The sequence below is a fragment of the Arachis ipaensis genome, chromosome B7 (genome assembly GCF_059453495.1).
Source record: "Arachis ipaensis isolate K30076 ecotype BB chromosome B7, ASM5945349v1, whole genome shotgun sequence".
Taxonomy (NCBI): Eukaryota; Viridiplantae; Streptophyta; class Magnoliopsida; order Fabales; family Fabaceae; genus Arachis; species Arachis ipaensis.
Window position 1 is genome coordinate 112,914,710 of NC_142442.1, and position 26,170 is coordinate 112,940,879.

Here is a 26,170-nt window from a genome sequence, read left to right on the forward strand (position 1 = left end):
CGGAATGGACATCCACAACTCAATTCCACCCAAACACCCAATTTTTCAACCAAGAGTGTGAAAACTAAATATGCTAGAAATTAAACATCAAAGCAATTAAAGTCAAAGCAATTAAATGCAAGGAAAGAAAATGGCAAGAAAGTAACTTAACATGCAAAAAATTAAATGAAAGCAAGTAAAAGTCAAAGCAATAAAACTTCAAATGCAAGAAACCTCTTGGCAAGTAATTGAGGACTAAGGCTACCTATCCTAGCCATTGATCACAAACATATGATGATTATGAAGAGTTAATCCTACTTAGTCAACCTTACATCGAAGATAAGTCAAATAGGCATAGTTAATTTCAATCCCTAAGTCCTATGTCAACACTAAGGGGTCACATAGAGTCAAGGGAGACCAAATCAACTAACTACTCTAATATATCAAACAAGAATGGACATCAATGACTCAAGGATCACCAAAGTCAACAATTTCAAGCCAAGAGTTAAGAAAAACTAAGTAAAGACTAAGCCAAGTATTTTATCAAACACTTGGTGTGCATGAAAATAAAATAATATTAAAATGCATTAAAATAAATTCTAAAGCTACCAAAGCAAGAAAATGACAATAACAATTAAAGGAAGCAATAAATGACATGAAAACATAAATTGTATTAATTGAAATTAAAGAAATACAAGAGTGTTCATAAAATGGAAAATGACATAAAAGAGAAATTAAGAAGAAGAACTAAGAGAAGTAAGACAATAAAGTAAAGAAACATAAATGAAACTACATTAAAGCAATAATTAAAAGCAGAAATTAAAAGAAATTAAACTAAACCTAACCTAATTTTAGAGAGAGGGGGGAGCTTCTCTCTCTAGAAACTAAGAGAAAACATCATAAAAGTTAACCTTAATTGCCCCCCTTCATTCAGCTTCACTTTGGCCTCATATAGCTTCAGAAATGAGTTGGACTGGGTTTTGGAGGCCCAAAAATCGCCCCCAGCGATTTGCATTAATGAGTTGACATAATTCGGTCACGCGTACGCGTGGGTCACGCGTACGCGTCGCCTGGCCAAAAATCCATCCACGCGTACGCGTGGGTCACACTACGCGTGGCTCGCAAATCTTGCTTGTGCGTACGCACAGGTGTTGAAACTTCCAAACTCCATTTCTTCATGGTTTCTTCCCTTTTGCATGCTCTTTCCTTCACTTCTTCAATTCATACTTGACTTGGAAACCTGAAATCACTTAACAAATACATCAAGGCACCAAATGGGATTAAAGTGAATTAAAATTGACTAAATTAAGCACAAAAGAGCATGTTTTCACTTTCAAGCACAATTTAGGAAGAAATCTCAAAATCATGCTATTTAGATGAATAAATGTGGGTTTATGTGATGAAATCCATTCAAATCAAATCAAAATATATCGTAAAATATGGACTCATCAATTCCCCCACACTTAAACAATAGCATGTCTTCATGCTAAATACAACCAAAGGGGATGAATGAAAGGGTGAATGATTTATTCAATGCAACTACTTACATGTATGAAACTATACTAAATGCTAGCTATTTATATCTATACTATGATTCCTATTGAGTTTGGCAAAAACAAACAAAAGAATCTCAATCAATCCAAAATAAAGCTTAGGGCTAAGACAAAGCAAATACAGCAATATCACTCACATCCAAAGATTTGATTTGAGATTTTCAAATTCGTTTCAACAACTTGCAAGAAGACACAATATAAGCAATGGGAACATAGAATTGAGCAATTGAAACCCTCATCGGATGTGTTTACACTCTAATCGCTCAGTGTATAGGGCTTAATCATTCAATCCTCCTTTAATCATGTTTCTCAAAGATTTGCAAGTCATCTAACAATAAACTAATATTTGATGAATGAATGCAAATATCATGAGAACTTTTGAGGGTTGTAATGGCGCTAGGGTAAGGGCAGGATTAATATGGTTAAGTGGTTATTAAATTGGATCTTTGATTAGCTCAAGTATCCCACCTAATCCTATATCATCCTATATACATAACAAAACGACCTAACCACCCATTCACCTCTTTTTCACACTCACTCACGCATCCTTCTTTCTAATTCACACACATATGCATCCTTTATTTACATTCTTATTGTCATTTCTTTTCTTTCTTTCATTTTTTTTAAAAGGTATATACACCAATCAACAAAGAGAGATGTATATGTCTTACTTAATAGATGCATGAGTGTTTACCCATTTCCAAAGTTTTTCTCAATGAAAACCTAAAGTAACTTTCTACCAATGTTTCCCACAGATTCCCCCCTGATGAGCTAACTCTTGACAGTTTAGAATTTATCTAATGGAGTCTCGTTGTAAAGTATAGTTTCCAAACCAATCAATAATCCTCTCAATCAAAAATATTGGTTGTCACAAGTAACAAACCCCAATGAATTTATAACCGAAGTATTTAGACTCCGGGTCGTCTCCCTAGGATACAATGGAGTGCTTGCGTATTGGCTATGATGGGGTAAAAAGAGAGGGGTTTAGTTTGATTAGAGGGGCAATAAAATAAAAAGACAAGAAAAGTAAATTGAGCAAATAATTAAAGAAAGCAAGTAATAAAGAGAGACATTCATGGCAATGGATTGAGATCATAGACTTTCTATCCTAGTCATGCATGACTAATTCATCTTATTTAGTTAACTCACACATCGGGAGAATGTCAAACAAAATTAATTAATCATGTCACAAATATAAACAAGAATTTATCTCATTACGTCAACTCCAACAAATAGGGAGAAAGTCTAATGAGACTAGCTAATCTCATCTAACTAGCTAATTCTAACTTCACTGATGCAATTACAGTAAAAAAAAATCAAAAGAAGAAGCAGAACAGGGGGGTGAGAACCTAGGTGTAGAGATTGAACGAGAAAAAGGAGATGAAGGTGAAGTGAGATGAAGAGAGAGAGAATCAGCCAGAGCAGCACGGCGGTCTGGTGGCACAGCAGAGCTCGTGCCGGCGACAATGGTGGTCGCAGTGGCGCTGGGGCGGCACTGAGGGCGAGCAGAGACAAAGAGAAGGGGCGAAGAAGTGAGAGAGAGGGAAAGAGTGAGAGAAGAGGGTTGGGTGGTAATGGCGGCGGCGACGACGATGGATGCGGGTTGCTCGCCGGAGGATGAAGGTGAAAGATGGTGAGAGAGAAAAGAATGAAACGTTGGGGAAAAGAAGGGAGTTGATGCGCGAATGCGCTTGGGCTTCGCGTCCCTGGGGTAAGTAAAAATTCGAATCCACGCGTGCGCGCACCTTGCGCGTTTGCGTGGGTGGGAGAAATGGACGAACGGCGCGGGAGCGCCATGAGCGCTTGCGCGTAGATGGATGGGTTAGAATGGGCGCGGACGCATACGGTGTGCGTCGGCGTGGATGTACTGGGTCGAAGGCACAAAAGAGGCCCAGAGTTGGCACAACTCTCGGGTCCTTTGGCCTGGATGATGTTAAGACGCATTGACGCGCGGGCGCAATGTGCGCGTTCGCGTGGATGGCTTGAGCTTATTAGATAGGCGTGGAGGCATGAAATACGCCAACGCGTTGACAGAGAAACATGGAGTGGCGCGGACGCGTATAGCGTGCGTTCGCGTGAGTTGAGGCACAGAGTTGGCCCAAAAGTGGCGCAACTCTCTGGTCCTTAGCCCAGAAAACTTAAATGCGTAGCCGACGCGCGCGCGTGCCTTGCGCTTGCGCACGGCTTGTTGTTGTTTTTATTTATTTATTTTTTAATGAGCATCAAAAGATCTCATAACTTCTCATCCTTCTTTAAAACTCTAGAACAAGCTAAGGTGCAAGATTAAGCACATTTTGAGACATAGGAACAATTTTCAAACAACTTGAGAAAACTTGCAATTTAAGCAAAAACCCAATTCAAAGATTCATCCCTCATTAAAGCACAAAATGCATAAACACCTTAGTAAACAAAGAGAAATATACCAAGAAGTAAAGAAACTATATACAATGGAACCCAATTCATTCATTCATTATATCTACAAGAGAATAGAAAGAGTTTACCATGGTGGGGTGTCTCCCACCAAGCACTTTTAGTTTAAGTCCTTAAGTTGGACATTGGGAGGCTTCTTATCAAGGTGGCTTATGCTTGTATCAATTCTTGAACCTCCAAAAGTGCTTGTCCTTCAATCGGTTGTCAGAATTTCCAACCTTCTTCATGAAGCTTTGGTGAGGTTCTCTCCAAGACTTGAGCTCCCGAAAACAACTGTCATAGGATAATCCATGATCTCATATCTTGTCCTCACACCCATCTTCTAGTTGATTGCCTTGACTTTGTCCGGGTGACGATAAAACAGAATTCTCACGGAAGCACCAAACTACTCTCCTAGATCCATTTAATTTAGCATTGCACCAATCCATGCTCTCTAATTTCGAGCTTCCCACCATAATGAGCCTAGATTTAGAATGCCAACCACTAAACATCATCCTCTTTCGCTTAATTCCACAAAGCGCCCTAAGTTGGCCATCCATTTCAAGCAAACCATACTCAAGTGGGATTATAAAGCTGAGAGTTAGAAGTTTTACCCACTCAAGCGGAGGATTGGATGACGAACTAGGTGGAGGAGTTCCCAAAGATCTTGATAAAGCATGCTCTACTCCCGTCCATCCTCTTCTAGAGGTTTCCACCACTTGGCGAGCTTCTTCAAATTCCTCCTCATGCCAAGCTTCCTCAAGTTCACATTCCTCTTCATCAATTTCTTCTATTTCTTCCCCATCACTCTCATCATAGATAGGAGGCAAAGTAAAATCTACCTCATCATCGAATCCAGACAATTCGGGGAAGGATTCTTCAAACTCGAAAGGATCATATGTTGATTCGGAATCGTCATAAATATGAGCGTTTGTTGCTTGGAATACTTCTCCCAGTTCTTCACTCGCATTAGGCCTTAGAGGTTGTACGTCCTCCTCAACCTTGCTTTCCAATCTACTGGGGGAAGGTTCAACAGGATCGTCAAGGGGATTGATCAAGGTGGGCAAAAAATCACTAGTGATGGAATCCACTTCTTGATCAATTTCCTCCAACTTTTTGTTTACTTCCGCAACATTACTCTTTTCTGCAACATCCCCTCTAAGCTTCTTGGAAGAGAGTTCTTCGATCTGAGATTCCTTTATGTGCTCAACGTATCCTAAACATCTATCTACTACTTCCTCATGTGCACTTATCTCTATCTTCTCCTCTTGTTGTCCTTCTAGCCTCAATTCTCCCTCTTCACCATGGAGCTTCAAGTTCACATCCTCACGGGGCTCCTTGGTTGTCTCTCCACATTCAACAATGGGCGTACTTATGGCGCATGAGCTTAGGTGAGATGTTAGGTGACCCACGGCTTCTACTATGCCGGCCCCTTACTCTTAACTCCTTAAACTTAGTTTCATCCTCCTCTTGTCGCCTTAAAATACGAGATTCAAGGTCTCTCAGTTCTAACATGAAGGCTTCGTCAGGAGATGGTGTTGGAAGAGAGAATTCATCAGTTAGGGAGAGATTTTCGTAATCGGAAGGTGGTTTAAATTGGTGGAGTTCTTGAGGTGGTGTATGTGGAATTTGTGGTTCTTGAGAGTATTGGTATTGGGATGGTGGTTGTTCTACATGTGATTCTAACGGTGGTTGATATGGTGTATATGAGTTATGGTCAAGTGGAGGTAAATGGTGGTATGGGGCTTGTGAGTATGACGTGTGGCTATATTGAGGATATGGCTCATAGGCATATGGTGTTGATTCTTGAAAGTCACAAGGGAGTTCACCATAGCCAGTGGATTGACATGCATCATAGAATGGCCCTTCTTCATAGTGCATTGGCGGAGGTTGTTGCCATGGAGGTTGATCAAATGTCTGAGGCTCCTCCCACCTTTGATCTCCAATTCCTTGATGCACATCCTCATTGAGGCTTTCATTTCATACAACATAGTTTGAGCTACACTCATAGCCAAAGTGAGAATTCATAGTGAAGTAGAAAATAAAAACAAAGAGCAATAAGAAATGAAGGAGACTAAATCCTAAAACTAGCAAAAATCAACAAACAAACCAAAGATAAAGCTATTCACAATATTTACAATAGCCAATAACATAGCACCATTGGCTCCCCGGCAACAACGCCATTTTGATGAGCTAACTCTTGACGGTTTAGAATTTATCTAATGGAGTCTCGTTGTAAAGTATAATTTCCAAACCAATCAATAATCCTCTCAATCAAAAATATTGGTTGTCACAAGTAACAAACCCCAATGAATTTATAACCGAAGTATTTAGACTCTGGGTCGTCTCCCTAGGATACAATGGAGTGCTTGCGTATTGGCTATGATGGGGTAAAAAGAGAGGGGTTTAGTTTGATTAGAGGGGCAATAAAATAAAAAGACAAGAAAAGTAAATTGAGCAAATAATTAAAGAAAGCAAGTAATAAAGAGAGACATTCATGGCAATGGATTGAGATCATAGGCTTTCTATCCTAGTCATGCATGACTAATTCATCTTATTTAGTTAACTCACACATCGGGAGAATGTCAAACAAAATTAATTAATCATGTCACAAATATAAACAAGAATTTATCTCATTACGTCAACTCCAACAAATAGGGAGAAAGTCTAATGAGACTAGCTAATCTCAATCCAAAAGTCCTAATCAACTTACTAATTGAATTAGCAAAAGATTAGCGTCAATGGAAACAATATTAGCTAACAACTCTAGATCACCAACATGAGTTGGGTTTTACATGACTTAAGATTGCCCAATTACTCTTTCCAAGCCAAGAATGCTCAAAATCTACTCTAACATCCTTCCAAGCATTTTGTCAAACACTTAGAAGGCATAAAAGGGAAACATAGCAAATTGCAAGGAATGTAAATCTACACTATTCAATTTCAAGGAATTAAACAACAATAAAGCAAGTCAATAATAAAAGAACATGAATCATAAATTGCATTGAAGGGAAATCTAATCCAACAAGAGCATCTATGAACATAAAAGAGAAATTAACATTACAGAACATGAGAATGAGAGAGTAGAAGTAAGAAATTATAAAGGAAACAAGATGAAAACATGTAATTAACCCTAGATCTAAGATGGAAATCAACCTAACCTAATTCTAGAGAGAAGAGGGAGCTTCTCTCTCTAGAAACTAACTAAAGGCTCATGTTGGTTAAAACTAATTGCTCCCCCTTTGCTTGGACTTCAATTCTGCATGAAATACACTCAGAAACAAGTTGGATTTGGGCCTGGGCAGCTCAGAAATCACTCCCAGTGTTTTGCCATTAAGTGGGCCATATAAGAATATCGGCGCGCGCGCGCCATGTGCGCGTGCGCGTCGCTGGCAAATTCCCAACCTGCGCGGAAGCGGCATGTACGCGTGCGTGTCCTTGTGAGAAACCACTTTTGCGCGTGCGCGCCTTGTACACTTGCGCGTCCATTGGTGCATTCCAAATCTTTGTTTCTTCATGTATTCTCCACTTTGCATGCTTTTCTCCTCATTTCTTCCATCCAATACTTGCCTTATGAACCTGGAATTACTTAACAAACACATCAAGGCATCGAATGGAATTAAAGTGAAATAAAAATCACCAAATTAGGGCCTAAAAAGCATGTTTTTACACTTAAACAAAATTTAAGGGAGAATTACAAAACCATGCTATTTCGTTGAATAAATGTGGGAAAAGGTGAATAAATCTCCCAAAACAAGCACGAAATAAACCACGAAATCGGGGTTTATCACCCCCACACTTGATTAACACACACACTCAAACCCAAGCTAATCAAAGATATAATCCATGGACATAATGGTTTTTCACTTAGGGTGAATGATGTGCTTATAATGAGAACAAAGTGGAATTAAAGGCTCAAAAAGTGGTTTACAAAGATAGATGCAAGGGTTGGCCATATGGGTTAGTGAGCTTAAATTCAAAAATAGCCTCAATCATACTAAATGAATTCAAAACAACAAATAAAGGACATAAAGATTCAAGCAAATCCAAGATTACAATCATAAAAGGAGTTTATCACACAAGAACAAAATTTGTGGTTGAAAATGTGCAACCACACAATTAAAGCTCAAATCTCACTAGGTAATTTGTTCAAACTCTTTTCTATGTTCCATAACAAGAGTACTTCAAGAAAGTTCAAAAATAATTTTTCAAATCTAATCAATGGAACGCCCTAAAAGAGATTTCTTGAAAATTCTTTGTTGTTTTACCAAACTTATTCAATCTAGCATGCAACATACAAGTATTTACTATCATATAACTATAAGCATTAAAGAGATATATACAAATAAACCAAACCAAACAAAAATGCAAACAAGAACAAAAATTGAAGAAAAAGAACAAAAAGAATGTTGCAGAGTGTCTAAGAAATTTTACCCCCGTTGAAGTTAGCGATCCTCCCCCACACTTGAATAATGCACGGTCCTCCGAGCATGCACACGATCCGGGGGATGAAGGACTATGAGGCTCCACCTTTAGCTGGTGGGTTCCGGGGGCTCCGGTAAACAACAATTGAGGAAAAGTAAGACGTGTGTGGTATGATAAAAGGCAATGTGTGTATTCTAAATGCGCGCACAATTTAGAACACAACACATTGGTCAATTAGAAACAGAAATCACACAATCAAAAGAAATAGCATGCTCCTCAATCAAGTAGTCCTAGGTTGCAAGTAATAAATAAGCAAAATTTAAGGCACAAGCAACCCTAGGTAACTACAACTAAAGTGAATTGAGTATATAAGACATTAGTTATTGAAGTCGTGCAAGTGAAAGTGCAAAGTGAATAAAAAATGACACAATCGACAATAACCAATTCAATGATGAAAAGAGACTACTTATTCATTCTTAGGAATAATGAAATAATCACATGTATAAGGTGCTTGTTACAAAAAGTGACAAGTCTTGATAAGAATCAAGTCAAGTCAACTCAAAAAAATGCAAAGCATTAACAAGGAACAAATACCTTGTTATGTGATTATTTTCACTTAAGAACCATGATGACTAAGTAGCTCAACTTTATTCACTAAAGTAAAAGTGCACAATTCAAAATGCCACACAAGGATCAAATTTAACGCATATGGTCGCGACAACATATGAATCAAAGTCACAATTCAATTAGGTAATCAGACAAAGACTTGATGCTCAGTGCACATACTTATCAAAATTAGACCAAAACTTAAGCAAAAAGCAACCCAACAATCATTAACAAATACATGCAATTTATTTAATTAACAAACAACTAAACTAAAACTAATATAATTACTGAAATGAGAAAGAGATGCAATGGAAACTAAGTAAAACAAGTAGAGAAGCAAGGGAAAAGCAAGAGAAGAGAAGGGTGGAGGGAAGAAGAAGAGAAGAAGTAGAAAGAAGAGAAGAAAAGAAGTAAAGTGGGTGTGTGCGTACGCACAAAGGGATGTGTGCACGCACAGAGGATCACGCGTATGCGTCATGGACGCGTGCGCATGGTGCGGAACAAAATGGGATTCGACGCGTACACGTCATGGACGCGTGCGCGTGAGATGGCGAAAAATGAAAGGTGACGCGTACGTGTCGATGGAAAAAATTAAATGGTCGTGCGTTCGCACTATGTGTGCTAACGCCACGACTAGAGGCCATGTTTTGAGGTGTGCATGGGAACAGGGTTGTGCCCACGCACAGAGAGGCAATTTTTTTTTATGGAAAGGATCACGTGTGCGCGCGCATACAGGTCCGTGCACGTGCACAAGAGCGTAAGGGCAGGGGTTCACACGCACAGGCTGTGTCAACGCTCCCACCAGAGTGGTTGCAAGTTGGCATGCGAACGCATAAGCCTGTGCAGCCGCACATACAGCACGAAAAAGGGTATGTGTGCGTATGCACGAGTGGGTGCGCATGCACAGGTCGCAGAAAGCAGGGGAGTGCGCGCGCACAAGGCGTGCTAGTGCTGCGAACAGAGGGCAAAATTATGCGTGTGCGTGCGCATAGGTCGGTGCGCACGCACAGGAAGCAGAAAATAGCTGTTTTGTGCGCACGCACAAGTACGTGCGTACGCACAGATGCCCTGTTTTGCAAAAAAATTTCTTCAAAATTCTAAGGTACCAAGCCTTAGTTCAATCAAAACTCAACACCAAAACATGCAAGAACCCATAAATTCATGATCCAAACCAAAATTAACATAACTAGCTCAAAATTAAACTAATTCTAAGCTAACCAAGCATGACAAAAAGTAACTAAGCCAAAATATATACAAAAAGAGAAGAGTTAGAACAATGTTACCAAGTACTTTTATTTAATGTCTTTAAGTTAGACAATTGGGAGAGCCCTTGCTATGGTGGCTTGTGCTTGACTTTTTCACCAAATTCTTGAATCTCCAATGTCCTCCGGGGTCCCAATCCTAACTATTGACAACCAAAAAGCAAGCTATTTATAATATTCACATATATACAATAGCCACTAACTTTACACCATTGCAACTCTCCGGCAACGGCGCCAAATTTGACGATGACCAATTTGCATGGGTTTGGATTTTCACACTAAAAATAGAATTTGTCCGTTGTAAGTATAGTCCTAACCCAAAAAATTGGCCATTAATCAAATGTTATCACAATACAAAACAAATTATAACGGAGAGTATTTAGCTCCCAGATCGTTCTTCCCTAGGAGTTGCAATTAAGTGTATAATTATTGGCTATGAGAGAGAGCATGGGGAATTGGGGACGAAAGCAAGAGAGCAAGCAAGAAATGTAAATAGCAAGAAAGTAAATGAGCATGCAACGATTTAAAAGGAAAGCAATTAAAGGACTCTTGGCAAGAAATAGGTAATCTAGGTTTCCTATCCTAGTTATGGACCACAAACATGTCAATTGTGTGGAATCAATCCAAACTAGTCAATCCTCCTTGAGAATTAGTCAAAAGGCATAATTGATCTCAATCCATAAGTCCTAGTCAACTCACTAATTACTTAGTGAAAGACTAGCGTCAATGGAAACCAAACCAATTAACTATTCTCACATAATGCGGAATGGACATCCACAACTCAATTCCACCCAAACACCCGATTTCTCAACCAATAGTGTGAATACTAAACATGCTAGAAATTAAACATCAAAGCAATTAAATGCAAGAAAAGGAAATGGCAAGAAAGTAACTTAACATGCAAGAAATTAAATGAAAGCAAGTAAAATTCAAAGCAATAAAACTTCAAATACAAGAAACCTCTTAGCAAGTAATTGAGGACTAAGGCTACCTATCCTAGCCATTGACCACAAACATATGATGATTATGAAGAGTTAATCCTACTTAGTCAATCTTACATCGAAGATAAGTCAAATAGGTATAGTTAATTTCAATCCCTAAGTCCTATGTCAACATTAAGGGGTCACATGGAGTCAAGGGAGACCAAATCAACTAACTACTCTAATATATCAAATAAGAATGGACATCAATGACTCAAGGATCACCAAAGTCAACAATTTCAAGCCAAGAGTTAAGAAAAACTAAGTAAAGACTAAGCCAAAAATCCATCCACGCGTACGCGTGGGTCACGTGTACGCGTGGCTCGCAAATCTTGCTTGTGCGTACGCACGCATACTTGTGCGTACGCACGGGTGCTTAAACTTCCAAACTCCATTTCTTCATGGTTTCTTCCCTTTTGCATGCTCTTTCCTTCACTTCTTCAACCCATACTTGCCTTGGAAACCTGAAATCACTTAACAAATACATCAAGGCACCAAATGGGATTAAAGTGAATTAAAATTGACTAAATTAAGCACAAAAGAGCATGTTTTCACTTTCAAGCACAATTTAGGAAGAAATCTCAAAAGCATGCTATTTTGATGAATAAATGTGGGTTTATGTGATGAAATTCATTCAAATCAAGCCAAAATATATCGTAAAATATGGACTCATCACCACATAAGAATAATTAGCTCTTGGAGTGATGAAAGAGGTTTTCTCTTGGTCCAGCTTATACATCGGGATTTGGTTGTATCCCGAATTAACATCCATAAAGGACAAATATATGTATCCTGAAGTTGAGTCCACCAAAGCATCGGTGCTAGGAAGAGCGTATGGACCTTTAGGACAAGCCTTATTAAGGTCATTATAGTCGACAAACATTCTCTATTTTCCATTCTGTTTCTCACAAGTACTATATTTGCCAACTATAAGGGTATTTTATTTCCCTTATGAACCCGACATCTAACAAAGCTTGGATCTGTTCTTCAATGACTTGTGCTCTTTTGAGGCTGAGCTTTTGACATTTTTGTTATACAGATCATGAGCCTGGATAGACAGCGAGCTTATGATTCATGAGGTCGGAATGTATCCTGGGGATATCAGAAGCCTTCCATGCAAAGAGATCGGAGTTCTTTTGTAGGAGCTTGACAAGATCTGCCTTCAATTCATCGTCCAAGTTGGCTCCTATGTTTGTAGTTTTTCCATCTTGGTTTTCGATTTGCACTTCTTTTATTTTTCCATCGGGTTGTGGTCTCAACTCTTCTTGTGTTCGGACACCTACGAGTTCAATAGTATTGACTTCTTTTCCTTTTGTACATCTGCGCATGTTCAAACTTTCATTATGACACCTCCTTGCCATTTTTTGATCTCCTCTTATAGTGGCTATTCCCTCTGAAGTCGAAAACTTTATGCAGAGATGAGGAGTAGAGACGAATGCGAAAAGTTGGTTCAACGTCGTCTGACCTATCAAGGCATTGTAAGCTAAGACTACGTCAACTACAATATAGTCTATACTCAAAGTTTGAGATTTTATTCCTTTACTAAAAGTGGTGTGTGACAGAGTGAAACCAAAAGGTCGTATGGGTGTGTCTCCTATCTCGAAAAGAGTGTCAGGGTATGCTCTTAACTCTTTTTCTTCCAATCCCAACTTGTCAAAGGCAAGCTTAAACAAGATGTTGGCCGAGCTTTCTTGGTCTACCAAAGTCCCGTGGAGATTTGTATTGGCAAGTATTATTGTGATTACAATGGGATCATGCCCCAGTGTCATCCCTTGTGCATCTTCCTTTGTGAAGAAAATAGTAGGCAAGTCGGGGACTTCATCCTCTTCTCCAACTTGATAGACTTTTTTCAAATACCTTTTGTGGAAAGACTTGGTTACTCCACCTCCCGCAAATCCTCCAACTATCATGTAGATGTGTTTGCCAGGAGTTCGTGTTGGCCGATCTCGTCGACTTCTGTCTTCCTCTTCTCTTTTTCTTTTTCTTTTTCCCTGATTGTCAAATCTTTCTACCAGGTACCTTTCTAACTGACCTTCTTTGACCAATTTTTCTATTACATTTTTCAAGTCGTAACAGTCATTGGTGGAATGCCAATATATCTTATGATATTCGTAATATCCTGTCCGGCTTCTGCCTTTCTTGTTTTTGATGGGGCGAGGAGGTAAAAGTTTTTCAGTATGGTAGATCTCCCTGTAGATGTCGACAAGAGAAACTCGCAAGGGGGTGTAGTTATGGTACCTTCGAGGCTTGTCCGAGCTGTACTCATCCTTTTTCTTTGCTTCTTTCTCTTTGTCCCAAACTTGATAAGGATGATTTTGTCTGAGAGCAAGTTCTCTTAGTTGGGCATTTTCCTCTATATTGATGTACTTTTCTTCTCGCTCTTGTACCTCGTTCAGAGAGGTCGGGTGCCTCTTTGATATGAACTGGGAGAAAGGTCCTTCTCTGAGGCTATTGACTAGCCCTATTATTATTGCTTCTGTGGGTAGGTTCTGGACTTCCAAGCAGGCTTTGTTGAATTTTTTCATATAAGCTCGGAGAGTTTCTCCGACCTCTTGCTTGACTCCCAGGAGGCTAGGGGTGTGCTTTACTTTATCTTTTTGGATGGAGAACCGAGTGAGAAACTTTCTTGTGAGGTCATTGAAGTAGGTCACAGATTTGGGTGGCAGACTATCAAACCATTTTATCACTGTCTTGGTCAGTGTTGTCGAGAAAGCTTTGCAACGAGTTGCATCTGAAGCATTAGCCAAGTACATTCAGATTTTGAAATTACTCAGGTGGTGTCTCGGGTCGGTCGTTCCATCGTAGAGGTTCATGTCGGGACTTTTGAAATTTCTAGGAACTTTGGCCCGCGTGATCTCCTCAATGAATGGATCCTCCCCTCCAAAAGGGGTTTCTTCCCAATTTGCTCGATTATTCTGACCTTGCAGTTCGGCTTCTAACTTCAAAAGCTTTTTCTCTAGATCTCTTCGTCGTCGTAGTTCTATTCTTAGATCTCTCTCAACTTTTCTTTGCCACTCTATTTCTTGTTCGAGCTATTCTAGTCGTCCTTGGTGTCCGTGCACCAATCCCATGAGTTCTGTCGGATGCGAACGCTCCTCATTCTCTGGTGGATGTATCTCTAAATTGATTCTTCTGGGGTGAGGGTTTTCTGATATTCTCTCCCCACTAGTACCACCCGCTCTATCTTGTTGTGGGAGTATTACTATTGCACGATCATTGTTGTGAGGTTCTGCATGTTGTACGTTTGTCTTCAAACTGATCGTCCGCCATGGTTGGGTGTAGACTTCCAGGTCCACAGCAGCGGTGCCAATGTTCCGAGGGTTACCTGAAATTGGGTTGCTTTTGGGCCTGAACGTGAGGTCCAGACTCCTTTTGTGTCAGCGTCCGACTTCTGCTGGTATCGAGGTGCCGCCATTTGAGTTCCTCTTGAGGAGGTGGGGGGTGGTACTTGCAAGGGACTCTGATACTTAAGTTAGTAAGGGTTTAAGTAGGTTTTTTAGTAGATTGGATTTTGAGTATATCTGAGAGAGTTCAGATGTTTATAATTGTAGAGTCTCTAACCACTCCTTGGAGTAGTTTCACCTTTAATGGTGGATAACCATCCCCTTTGTTGGGGGATTGTTGAGATCTCTCTTTTGAAAATATGGAAGAGATTATAGGAGTTAGTTCATTTATTCGAGTAAGTAGGGTCATGATTGGCGTTGTTCAATTCGACCTCTATGAGGTCAGGTAGACAGAAAAGGAGTCCTTATGAGGTTTGGACCTTATTCATTTTGGGCCTGGCTATTTTTTGAGGCAGGGTATGAACACATATTAATTGAACCTTTGTTAATATATTAAAATGAACATCAAAATAAAAAATATATAATTTCTTGGGTAAATTCTAAAATGGTCCCTGAGATTCACGGATTGCACCAATTTGGTCTTTGACTTACCGATTGCACTATTTGTTTTCCCAAGTTTGTAAAAAATGCACCTAGTTGGTCTCTCACCCTATTTCCGGCCAATTAGTCTGTCGCTGGCCAATGACATAACACTGACACGCCATGCTGGAGTACATAATAGCTAGTTGAGCTGGCAATTGAAACTAGCTGATCCAATATGATCCCTCCACCTACTTTTAACCCTAATTTCAGTAATAATCCTCTATCGGTCTTCTTCTTTTTCTTTACCAACGTTCTTCCTCTTTGTCATCATCTTCTTCTTCTTCTGTTTTTGTTTAAAATTGAAAGCAGAATCATGATTGGATGTGCGAATCAAGATCATGGAAGCCCTATGCGATCAACAATGAGAACTCCAAATAGCCACGACACTCACACATACAACAACATACCATCACACTCACACACAAACATAAATTTTATAAATAGCCATCAACCAATCTGTTCTGAGGGTTACCTGAAACTGTAGGTCGATCTCGGACGAGATCTTCTATACTGGTCGGAGATGACATGTCCGGCTGGTGGGGGCGGCCGGAGCTGTCGTGTCCGACTTGTTGGACTGGCTGCACTGCTGATCCTTTGTCACCGGAGAGTGGTGGTACCTGCAAGAGACTCCGATGCTTAAGTTAGCATGGGTATTAAACAGGTTTTTAGTAGAATCAGAGTATGAGTTATACTTGGGTGCTCCAGTGTATTTATAATAGTGTAGAGTGACCTTCTTAGATAAGATAAGTTAGTTATCTTATCTTATCTTATCTTATCTTTGGGTGAGGTCAGCTTATCTTCAAGGGAACCGTCTTTATCTCTATAGGCTTGGACTGCCTTTGGATTTGGGTCGTGTTCCTCTATTTGGGCCCTTTACTGGGCTTTCCTGTCGATTTGGCCGAGCTCTTTGAGAAGAGGTCGGATAGCCTGACCTGAAGAGATCGGTCGCTTTGTTACTGAACATCCCAGGTCGGATAGCTCGACCCAGGGTGTGAACACAATCCAAATAAAATTGTATTGAAGAAAATACCCATCTTCCTTCTATAAAAACAAAGCATAGAAAAAATTCTTTCGCTACCCACAAAATACACATAAACCCTAGCAGATAATGAGCAGCAAAAAATTTTCATCAACCTACACAAAAATTCTGACCAAACAAACACAATGACGCATACCTAAATCAAAAGGCTATAACTTTTTTTTTATCCAGTACAAACTTGCCTCTATGTTTCGCGAAGAACCCTTTTCTTTCTGAGCTCAACGACTACAATTTCGAACAAAGTTCAGAGTGTGAGTGGACTCCACAAAGCTAGATAGTTTCACCGTTCAAACCCTAGGCACCAGTTGCAGGCGTGAGGATTTCATGGCGCTGAATATTTGAGTTCAGAAGAAGGAGATGAAGTGATCAGCAATGTTGGGGTTTAATTCTCTAAATTTGTCAAACGACATCGTTCCAATGTGTCTTAGCGCAAAAAATCATTGAATATCATTTTATGGTGTACAACGTGACATTCATTTGCTATGTCATTGGTCAGCGACAGATTAATTGGCTGAAAATAAAGTGAGGGACCAATTAGATGCATTTTTTTATAAATTCGAAAATACAAACCGTAAAATCGATAAATCAGAGACTAAATTAATGCAATCCAAAAATCTAAGAAATCACTTTGAGTTTTAACTCCTCATTTGTCGTCTTGTCCCCGAGATTGTTACAAACGAAAAACCAAATAATAAGGTGGTGCCAAACAAGGGAAAATATTTGTGTGTGAGAAAAAAATATTGCATATCAAGTATGTAATAAAAAAGCATGAGAAAAATTTAGCATATCATTGTATCTACACGTTTATAAACAATATAAATTCTGAAACAAGAAAATTATCATGTGAAATCAGTAAAAAAATATAAGATATTTTACTCTGAAAAATTCCTTTAAAATAAAAATGAGTTCACTTAAAAATGAAGCAGCAAATTCCTTTAAAATAAAAATATCCACATTCCACCAGCTGACGCTAATAAATATTTTTTTTTGGTGACTTGACGCTAATAAACATTATGTTACGAAGATATTTTTTGGTTTTACCACCATAAAAAGATAATAATGGTTACATAAGCGTTTAAATTCATATAAAGTATGGCTTAATTGCAGATAGTAATGGTATATATGAATTGACATGTTACGACAAGTTAACAAGGTTGGATCGAGACCGTTGAACGTGAAAAAAGGCGACAACATGTTTGTTGTCCACCGCTTCTTCGAAAATGCTTCTATTATTTTTCAACGACCCACTACCATATCACTTCATCAATTTTATATCATTGGGTGAGAAACTCTTAGTAGATGCAGCAGGAGTCAATCAAATCAAATTAAAATAACAAACAAGCATCTCAAATAAAAAGTTAAAGAAAAATAGACAAAAAATGAGATGAAACAAGAGAAGAAGAAGATGAAGAAACATAGATAGAATCTGTAGTATCAGTTAAGTTAGTTTAGTTAGTTAGTTACGAGATGGGTTTGGGCGATGTTGTTGTTCCTTTGGCACTCTCCATCAGCATCTGCTTCCTCTCTTGTTCGCGAGATCTGATCTTCGTTGATGCCAAGGAACAAAATCTCACTGTTACCCCAATTAACTATGATCTCTACCATTCCAGGTTTCTTCTTCCTTACATTCCAATCATTATTTCCTTTTTCTACTTTCTTCTGTAACTGTCTAGATCGCGATTGTAAATCGAGGTTAGGATTTTGTTGACCAAATCTTACAGTCTTATGTCGGAATTAATTAATTAATTATGCGTTAATTGTGCGTGCTGCTTCTGCATCTGCGATTCACTGTTTGCGACTTACAGTATGATTTATTTATTTGTTTATTGTTGTTGAAGCACTGGACTAGATGAAGCAGTGTTTTTTAAGCCTGTTCTTTTGGTGTGTTGTGGTGTGAGTATTTAGTTGTTTTCTTCATAAATTTGTTGATTTGTTGGTGAGATGAAAGTGAAACTCTTCTTTGTGGGATTCTGCAGTGGCAAGTTTTTGGAAGAGATCAAGGCTTTGGTTCATCGTCACTCGGATATGCTCGCTGTGAGTCTGTCTAGATTGTTTATATATCTGTTGTGTGTTAGTTAATCCGAGGATACTTATAAAGCTATAACTTATTCCAATATATGATGGTTCTAAATAGATGGAGACCATTAAAGCCGGGAACAAAGGCTATGGTGCTGAGATTACCGTGGTTACTTATTCGGAGCGAAAGAGAGAGACAGACGAGAGATCAAAGTTCCGCATACTTCTTGTAAGTTTTCTCCATCATTGGTCTCCCAAAGGGGAGAAGAAGAAATTGGGCTGATCTGATTTATGATTTGGCATTGTTTGAAAAGAAAGCTATAACTTGAGATGTAGTGTTTAGCTATCTCAAATTGGTTATTCTGTGTTTTTGACAGATGATTCCTTGTCTTCCAGAGTTTTGGGCAGCATGGAAGGGAGCTTATTACAACTGAACTTGCTTTAAGGATTTTGTCTATTCTAAGTGGAGAACAGTCACTACCTAACATGGATCAAGCTTCTTTGAACACTACACTTGACAAGCTTGTGATAAAGGCAAGTTCATATTGTCGCTGTAATTATGTCTTAATAATGAATCTAATATGGAACTAGGCTCTGCTAATCAGGATTTCAGTGAAGTGTCATAATCAGTTTTATTGAATTATATGTTATATATAACAGATTTAACTGGAGAAATCATCAAAATGCTACTCTCTAATTGTTTATCAGGTGATTCCGATGGAGAACTTGAATGGCCGAAAACTTGTAGAAGCTGGAGATCTCTGTGAGAGAAGAAATGGTTCTTGAATCTCTCCTTTACAATATTTCAGATGTTGAATTTGGCTACCATTATATATCAAAAACCTGAGTTTATATTATGTTTTGCAGGCAGAGGAGTTGATCTCAACCGGAATTGGAGTGTAGATTGGGGGAAAAAGGAGAAGGTTCGTTATGCACCGATCTTGTTCATTATCAACTTTCACCAAGTGGATTTCTTTTTTCTTCTTTTCTGCTTGTCAATCTATACAATAGTTCTTGCCTTCTATTTATTTATGTATTTATTGAATGTCAAATTGCTTCATTTTTATTTGTATTACTGTTCAAATCAACAGGACTATGATCCTTATGAGGAGAATCCTGGAACTGCTCCATTTAGTGAGCCTGAAGCTCAAATTATGCGGAAACTTGCCATCTCGTTCGAACCACATGTGTGGATCAATGTGCACTCTGGAATGGAGGCAAGTTTAGTTAATTTTTTACCCATTCCTTGAAAGAAAATTGAATGTTCTCCTCCATAGTTTCTGCATTCATAGCAAGTTGGAATACTTTTGCAGTTCGGTAGACATGCTATGCAGCCTTTCATATATCACTTCCTACAATTTTTATTAACCATTTTCCTTCCCCCTGCAGGCTCTTTTTATGCCTTATGATCATAAAAATACAACACTTGATGGATTGCTGTTGAAGCGGATGAATTCATTGCTTGAAGAAGTAAACAATCTTCATTTTCAAAAGCGTTGCGTGGTTGGGTCGGGAGGCGGTTCTGTGGGGTTAGTTGATTTTCATTTGAATCTGATGAGAATTGGCAAAAGTTTTACTAGGGCCAAAATGTTGTGTTTAATTAATATATCATTTTTCTTCTTTTATCTTCGGTTCTTCATTGCCACATAAGAACGGATCCCCTTGCTCCTAACACAGTTAATTTATAATGACATTAAATTTTTGTCTAACTAGAGTACTCAAATGGATCTTAATTGATATATAAAATGACATTTTAAGGCCTCAAATATTCTAACGTATTTGATAGGTGAAGGTGTAAGTGGTAGCTCACCATCACTTTTTAGAAACCAGCAGTTTTAAACTCTCAAATTTTAAACTACAAGCAAGATACATGATCTGCTTGAGTCCTCATATTTAGCTTTCCAGGTATTTTGCACATGGGACAGCAACCGATTTCATGTATGATGTCGTGAGGGTTCCGATGTCATTCACCTTTGAGGTTTGTAGGCTTCCATCCTTCCATCTTGTATTACAAAACTTGATTTGGCAGTGTTCTCACTTTGGGTTTTTACTGGCAGATATATGGAGATGTAACAGCTTCATCAAGAGACTGTTTTAAAATGTTTAATCCTACTGACAAAACTAGCTATGTTGTATGTTACTTAAAAACTTCCAAATTATTAGTTTTATTTGAAACCCTTTTCCCCGTTCAGTAAAATTTTCTAACGTTTCTACGTGGTCAATTTCAGAGAGTTCTTGATGAATGGTCTACAACATTCTTTACAATTTTTAAACTGGGGCCACTCCGACTTGGTGACATCAATTCAAAAGCGCCTGCCAAGTTGGATAAATTCGTATCAATAGATGAATATTTAGATGGTTATTTAATGGAAAGAAGAAATAGGTATGGGAAAAAGATGGAGGTGCTTGACCTTGGAATGCAAGAAATAAGAACATATTTTAGGCTCTTCTTATTGTCTTCAGTGTTGCTAATGTTCATGTTCTGTTCTAGAATTTCAAAAAGTAAGTCCAGTAGACCAGTTCCTGCTATGCCGCTCTAAAATTAGGCCCTGGGTGAAATTGTATATCCAATTTTGAGGGAGGGAAAAGCTTGTAATTTATATTGTTGTCTCTGTACTATTACTACGTAACACACCACTTTTCCCAGGTGGTATAATCTGATTCTTTATTGTACTCAACAAACGATGTGTGGCTTTGTCGTCTGTGATAGCTATTTATTCATCAAATTTTCAATGAAGAAATAGCTGAGTACAGAAATAACATCGAAGGCTTATATGAAATGCTTATACACTTGGACTCTCTTTAATTTTGCTAATGTACACAAACTCCCATTAACATACAAGGTTTACTTACATTGAACATATACAATACATTCATCCCAAAAATTGATACATATAAAATACAGCGTCATGGGAAACCAACTATTTTCCATGAATTCCTCTGAATGAAGTTCCTTTGGGGGGAGAGTACCATGTCCCAATTTGTGCAATCTCATTTCTCATTCATGCAATGTAGAAGAAGAAAGAATTATATGCTAATGATCACATCCCACGCACACTGATCTGCGAACCATTACCTACACTAGCCTACAATGTAAGTCATGATACATTGTTACAACCACCAAAGAATCAAAACTAACAGTTCAGCACTAGTTACAGTTGTAAGCATATAGCAGAAAGTTGCAACTAACCTCCAAAAGAGCATGGGAGCAAATTTGACACTGTTTTGGCAATTTAATGTGCTTGATTAATTAATTATGAATTCAGTCTTTGCTTCATGTATCTAAGGGCAGACCGCAGCATAGCTCTAGCTTTTCGATCTGGGGTGCACCCGGACATAACCATTTCTTCATACACAGCCGGAACCTGAAACCAAAACACAATATAAGCATAGTGTACTAAGTGTAGTGTGTACAACTTATCACTGAAATAGGATCATAGTTTATTCAAAGATGAAACTTAGTTATTTCTCACTAATCTGTTTATTTTGAGGCACCTTAACTTTGATTTGAAATAAACAGAAGTGGCAGAAAAATGCAACCCTTGGAAACGTACAGGAAAAAACGATGATGATTTTCGCTCAAGACTGAATATTATAACATAAAAGACAAGCGGAATATGACAATGTTATTTACCTTGTCAAACTTTTCAACACGAATTAAGGCTTTCATAAGTGTAGTATAAGTAACGACGTCAGGTTCCAAGCCCTGCAGATGATATGAACAAAGGACACTAATTATTGCATCACGGAAGACAGCTTAAAGAGCATTCTCTTGAGAAAAGGAGAGAAACTAAAAGTCATACATTCTCTTTCATGTACTGCAGCACAGCAAAGGCTTCAGTTTCCCTTCTATCTTCACCAAATGCATTAACTAGTGAATTTAGAGCTAGAAGACTGGGTGTCAAACCCTCAGTCGTCATCATCCTGAACGCATTTACTGCTTGTTCAGACAAACCCTGCAGAATTTATACTCATCAAATACGAGTTCAAGCTAACATTTCGTTCACAATATGGTGCATTTTTTACCTAGCCTATGCTTTATAGTTTTCAACGAAGAAGAACAAAGAATGCTGTCACAAAACTACAAGTTTGTGCAAATACTGATTGATAGTACTTGATCCCAATGAAGAACAAATCGATATCGAGTAAGTTTCTGAGACTTCATGGTTGAACTGAAATGTACTCTTTCGAGTAATTATTTACTGGAAAATTTTCCTATCAACATGTTAGTTACTATTATATCAGTTGATAAATAAAAACAATACAATCAGCATAACAAAAGGTGTCGACAATATTTACATACCCTTTGTGCATAGGCATTGATCAAGGCATTATACATGGTTGGAGTTGGCTTGAACCCCGTCGATTTCAAAACCTCCAAGCACTCTATTGCATCGCCAAATCTTCCTGATCTTCCGTAAATATCAACCAGGGTAGTGTATGTAACTGCATTGGGCAGCACTCCCTGGCTCTGCATCCTGGTTAACAACTTAGTAACTTCATCCCATCTCTCCTGTTCCCCCATAGAATTAATCATAATGTTATATGTCATGACACAAGGCGAGTATCCTTTCTGCTGCATTTCGTCGAACAACTCCTCTGCCCTATCATGGCGCCCCGACTTACAGTGACAATCGATCAGCGTGTTCCATGTAACAGTATCTGGCATAATCCCCTCCGACAGCATTCGTTCAAACGTTGCCATCGCGTGATCAAGAATGTTATGCTTCCCAAAAGTATCAATCATCACATTATAAAACTGCCTATCAGGCTGAACCCCACTGTTCCTCATCTCCTTTAGCACTTGAAATGATTTCTGCCACTCGCCCTTGTCGCGATAACTCGCCAAGATCCTACTGTAAATATGAGAATTCGGCAGCAAATTGCAAGCCTCCATCTCCTTCAACACAATCCTAGCACTCTCCCACCTACCAGCATGAGCATAAGCATCAACCAAGAGACTATAAGTTTGCTCATCGGGTAAAACACCACTTCTCTCCATCTCAGAAACAATGAACTCCGCATCCTTCAAAGACCCCATTTTTACATAACCTGCAAGCAAAGCATTATAAGCCTTGGTCCTAGGTTCCAACCCATTATCCTTAATCTCCTCAAAAAGTGCTTCGGCTTCAACAGTCCTACCGGAATTCCCCAAAGCCAAAATAACCGCAACCAAAGTCCCCGACTTTGGACTCAACCCATTCCCCTGAGCCATAGCAAGAAACTTCAAAGCGCGAGTAGCATCACCGGCTTTCGAAAACCCTAAAATGATGTCATTAAGAAGGTGCGCATCGGCCTCAATCTTATCACTCTCAATCTCCCTATAAAGCTTCTGCAGAATCGGAGAATCGATTCTGTTAGAGCGCGAGAGCGACTGAATGATGGAACTGTAGTTCACGAAATCAGGTTGGAACCCATCGCGGCGCATTCGAGACATCAAGTTAAGGGCTTTCTCGAGGTCGCCGTTTCTGGCACACGCGCCAATTAGCGCGTTGTAGGTTAAGGGAGTGAGGACCTGACGCTGGGAGAGCAAGAATGCCTCATAGAGCTTCTCGTTGCGACCGAGCGCGTGGATGAGGATGGAGTAGAGGAGCTCGTAGGAGAAGCAGAGGTTATGCTTTTGGAGCCACGAAACGACGGCGTATGCGAGTCCTATGGAGGAAGAAGAGGAGCAGAGGGATTTCAAGAGACCGTGCCAGAGTGGTGCTGGCACGGCTCGGTATGACTCGGCGAGTTGGAACTCAGTTGGGTCGAGTTGAGTTGGGGAAGACGAGTTGTTTTCTGGTTCAGAATTGGAATCGGAGGAGAGGAAGTTGAGGAGTGGAGTGAAGTCATACCGGCGGTTCTGGAGGGGGAGAATGTCGTTGGGGCCCTCATCGGCGATGAGTGGGGTAGCGGTTGCGACGGAGGAGGAGATCAAAGGGTTGGCGGCGGAAGGAGGTGGTGGTTGGTGGTGGCGGGTGGTGGGGAAGTAGTTGGTGGAGCGGGTAGAAGGGAATGGAGTGGTAAGATGTGGTGGCAAAAGGAACATGTTAAAGATAAGACCCACACTAATTCACTCGATGCACAAACCAAGAACCTTCAACTTTTATTATTATTATTATTTGGTTGTTACTGTTGGTTTGAAGGGGGTTAAGTTCGTTACTTCGTTAACGAAACAAAGGCGTGGAATCTTTGCAGTTTTGCATAGTCCCAGTAGTGTGTTGTGCGCATGATAGAGGGTTTTTCTCCTTTGGAAGAATGGACAAAAGTAAATTTTTATACCGTGAATAGATGTATATTATAATATTTTAATAAGTTATTTGTACACATTAATATTAATTTTGTTGTCATTTTTATTCTTTCATTGTCTGAATAATTTTTACAACAGTAATAACTACTAGTACTAGGTGACACTTTATTGTATGATTTGAGTTTTTTGATGACATAATAAAAAATAAAAATTACATGATTAAATTTATTAAATTAGAAAAAAGTTTTTTACGAGGTATATCTCTTCATTCTCTTCATTCTCATAAATTACGTTGAATAAAAACATGTCTTAACAGAGAATAAATAATAAGAGTGAATTTTTGAACACTTCGCAATTAAGTTTGTTGTAGTTCGTCGCTTTCATTTTATTCTGAAGACAAACATGAAAGGACGAGAAGCATCGAAATCCACACGCAGGCGTAGGCGAACGAGGAGAGCTTAGCATCAGACGCGATTAAAGATAATGCTTCCTTCTCTTGTTAATTGTTGATTTTGTTTTATCTTTTATGGTTTACTAAAAAATATTGTTCATAACAAATATTATTCCACTTGAATGTGTTTGTTGCATTGAATTAAATTTACCAAACTCTACTGTTGAATCAAAAATCAAATGTAGAAAATAGGTCGCCAAATCATTTTTTATTATCTATCTTAAGTAGTGTTCACATATACCTGTGTTTTGATATGAAAATCCATCGATTTATACACAAAATACTTGCATCAATAAATAACATTATCATATGAATCATTTTTTATTCAAGACATAAAAATTTATTTCACTAATTATTTACATTTGTCAGCATGACATTTCAACATTTCTTTCTCAGAAATTTCTAAAATAGTAAGAGATGAATTATCAAATTTAAATATTTTGTTTCAACCACCACTTCTCTGCACATTGTATATCAGAACATTCTATCTGATTTTGTAGTCTATAAGTATATACAATTTTTCATTATAAAATTGTCGCTAATAATTAAGATTAAAGAATATGTGTTATTTATTTCAGATGAATTCTACATAAAAAAAACTTATAAATGTCAACTATGACAGTAATAAATTATTTACTCTCTCAAACAAAATAATTCTTTACTTATTCTATGTACAAACAAGTACTAAATATTATTGAGTACTTGAAGTACTCAAAGAGATTTTTTTTTCTTTAAATTCTCTAATTAAACAAAATTAAAGAGTGAATTTTTGAAGTCTTCCCATTCGAATTTGTTGCAATTTGTGGCTTTCATTCTATTTTAAAAGCAGACATGATAGGGTGAGAAGCGTAGAAGTCCATACATAGGGTAGTAGGCGAACGAGAAAAGTTTAGCAGTAGGCGTGATCAAAGGTAATGCTTCCCCCTTGTTAAATGTTGACTTTGGTTTATGGTTTACTGAAAAAATGTTGTTCATTATTGGTTGATGTTAATTAGGTTTTGGTTGTTTTATACTTTGATTGAGGATTTTTCAATAAATAAATAGCAAATCATATAACTTTTGTGTATCATCATAAAGGACGATTTGAGAGAAACATCAATAGAGTTCTAAAATATTTTAGAGTGGTGGTTGTTGTGATTCCAAGAGTGAATGTCGAAACTCTTAATACATATTTCATGGTGGGGTTATTTAAGGATTTGGGGTATATTTCTTTCAAGGATTTTTATTAGACTGAGAATGAAATATCCAATTGTTTGCATTTAATTAGCCTTGACAATGATGTAGTTTAAATG

General features: G+C 38.4%; 3 protein-coding genes across 5 annotated transcripts; 1 reads left to right on the top strand and 2 right to left on the bottom strand.

Moving 5' to 3' along the window:
* Positions 1–12,254: 12,254 nt before the first annotated feature.
* LOC107607477 (uncharacterized) lies at positions 12,255–13,967 on the bottom strand. The gene has a single exon (XM_016309426.1). The coding sequence runs from the start codon at positions 13,965–13,967 to the stop codon at positions 12,255–12,257; it is 1,713 nt and encodes a 570-aa protein (XP_016164912.1).
* A 3,327-nt stretch (positions 13,968–17,294) lies between these two features.
* Positions 17,295–20,975, top strand: LOC107609672 (Zn-dependent exopeptidases superfamily protein). 2 transcript variants are annotated; one of them, XM_016311686.3, is made up of 11 exons: positions 17,295–17,789; positions 18,156–18,213; positions 18,314–18,424; positions 18,592–18,729; positions 18,904–18,973; positions 19,063–19,118; positions 19,287–19,412; positions 19,585–19,724; positions 20,101–20,173; positions 20,253–20,327; positions 20,424–20,975. In XM_016311686.3, exons 1-11 carry the CDS (start codon positions 17,647–17,649, stop codon positions 20,733–20,735), a joined length of 1,302 nt encoding a protein of 433 aa, XP_016167172.1. In that variant the 5' UTR covers positions 17,295–17,646; the 3' UTR covers positions 20,736–20,975. The 2 variants fall into 2 exon arrangements, with proteins under 2 accessions (XP_016167172.1, XP_088349225.1); XM_088493099.1 differs by lacking the exon at positions 17,295–17,789 and adding an exon at positions 17,917–18,072.
* A 26-nt stretch (positions 20,976–21,001) lies between these two features.
* On the bottom strand, positions 21,002–24,351 carry LOC107609671 (Pentatricopeptide repeat (PPR-like) superfamily protein). Of its 2 annotated transcripts, none has more exons than XM_016311685.3 (5): positions 22,499–24,351; positions 21,999–22,151; positions 21,830–21,901; positions 21,386–21,560; positions 21,002–21,271 (listed from the first exon to the last, which is right to left on the bottom strand). In XM_016311685.3, exons 1-4 carry the CDS (start codon positions 24,224–24,226, stop codon positions 21,450–21,452), a joined length of 2,064 nt encoding a protein of 687 aa, XP_016167171.1. In that variant the 5' UTR covers positions 24,227–24,351; the 3' UTR covers positions 21,002–21,271; positions 21,386–21,449. The 2 variants fall into 2 exon arrangements, with proteins under 2 accessions (XP_016167171.1, XP_016167170.1); XM_016311684.3 differs by having other exon boundaries at positions 21,002–21,281; positions 22,499–24,350.
* Positions 24,352–26,170: the final 1,819 nt, after the last annotated feature.

Excerpts from the sequence above, each read along its gene's own strand:
- LOC107609672 (XM_016311686.3), top strand. The coding sequence starts at position 17,647 with ATGGGTTTGGGCGATGTTGTTGTTCCTTTGGCACTCTCCATCAGCATC. Across the intron at positions 17,790-18,155 it reads TATGATCTCTACCATTCCAG|TGGCAAGTTTTTGGAAGAGA; the intron begins GTTTCTTCTTCC and ends GGGATTCTGCAG. Across the intron at positions 20,328-20,423 it reads CTGACAAAACTAGCTATGTT|AGAGTTCTTGATGAATGGTC; the intron begins GTATGTTACTTA and ends GGTCAATTTCAG.
- LOC107607477 (XM_016309426.1), bottom strand. The coding sequence starts at position 13,967 with ATGTACTTGGCTAATGCTTCAGATGCAACTCGTTGCAAAGCTTTCTCG.
- LOC107609671 (XM_016311685.3), bottom strand. The coding sequence starts at position 24,226 with ATGTTCCTTTTGCCACCACATCTTACCACTCCATTCCCTTCTACCCGC. Across the intron at positions 22,152-22,498 it reads TCAATGCCTATGCACAAAGG|GGTTTGTCTGAACAAGCAGT; the intron begins GTATGTAAATAT and ends TAAATTCTGCAG. Across the intron at positions 21,561-21,829 it reads GTGTTGAAAAGTTTGACAAG|GTTCCGGCTGTGTATGAAGA; the intron begins GTAAATAACATT and ends TTTTGGTTTCAG.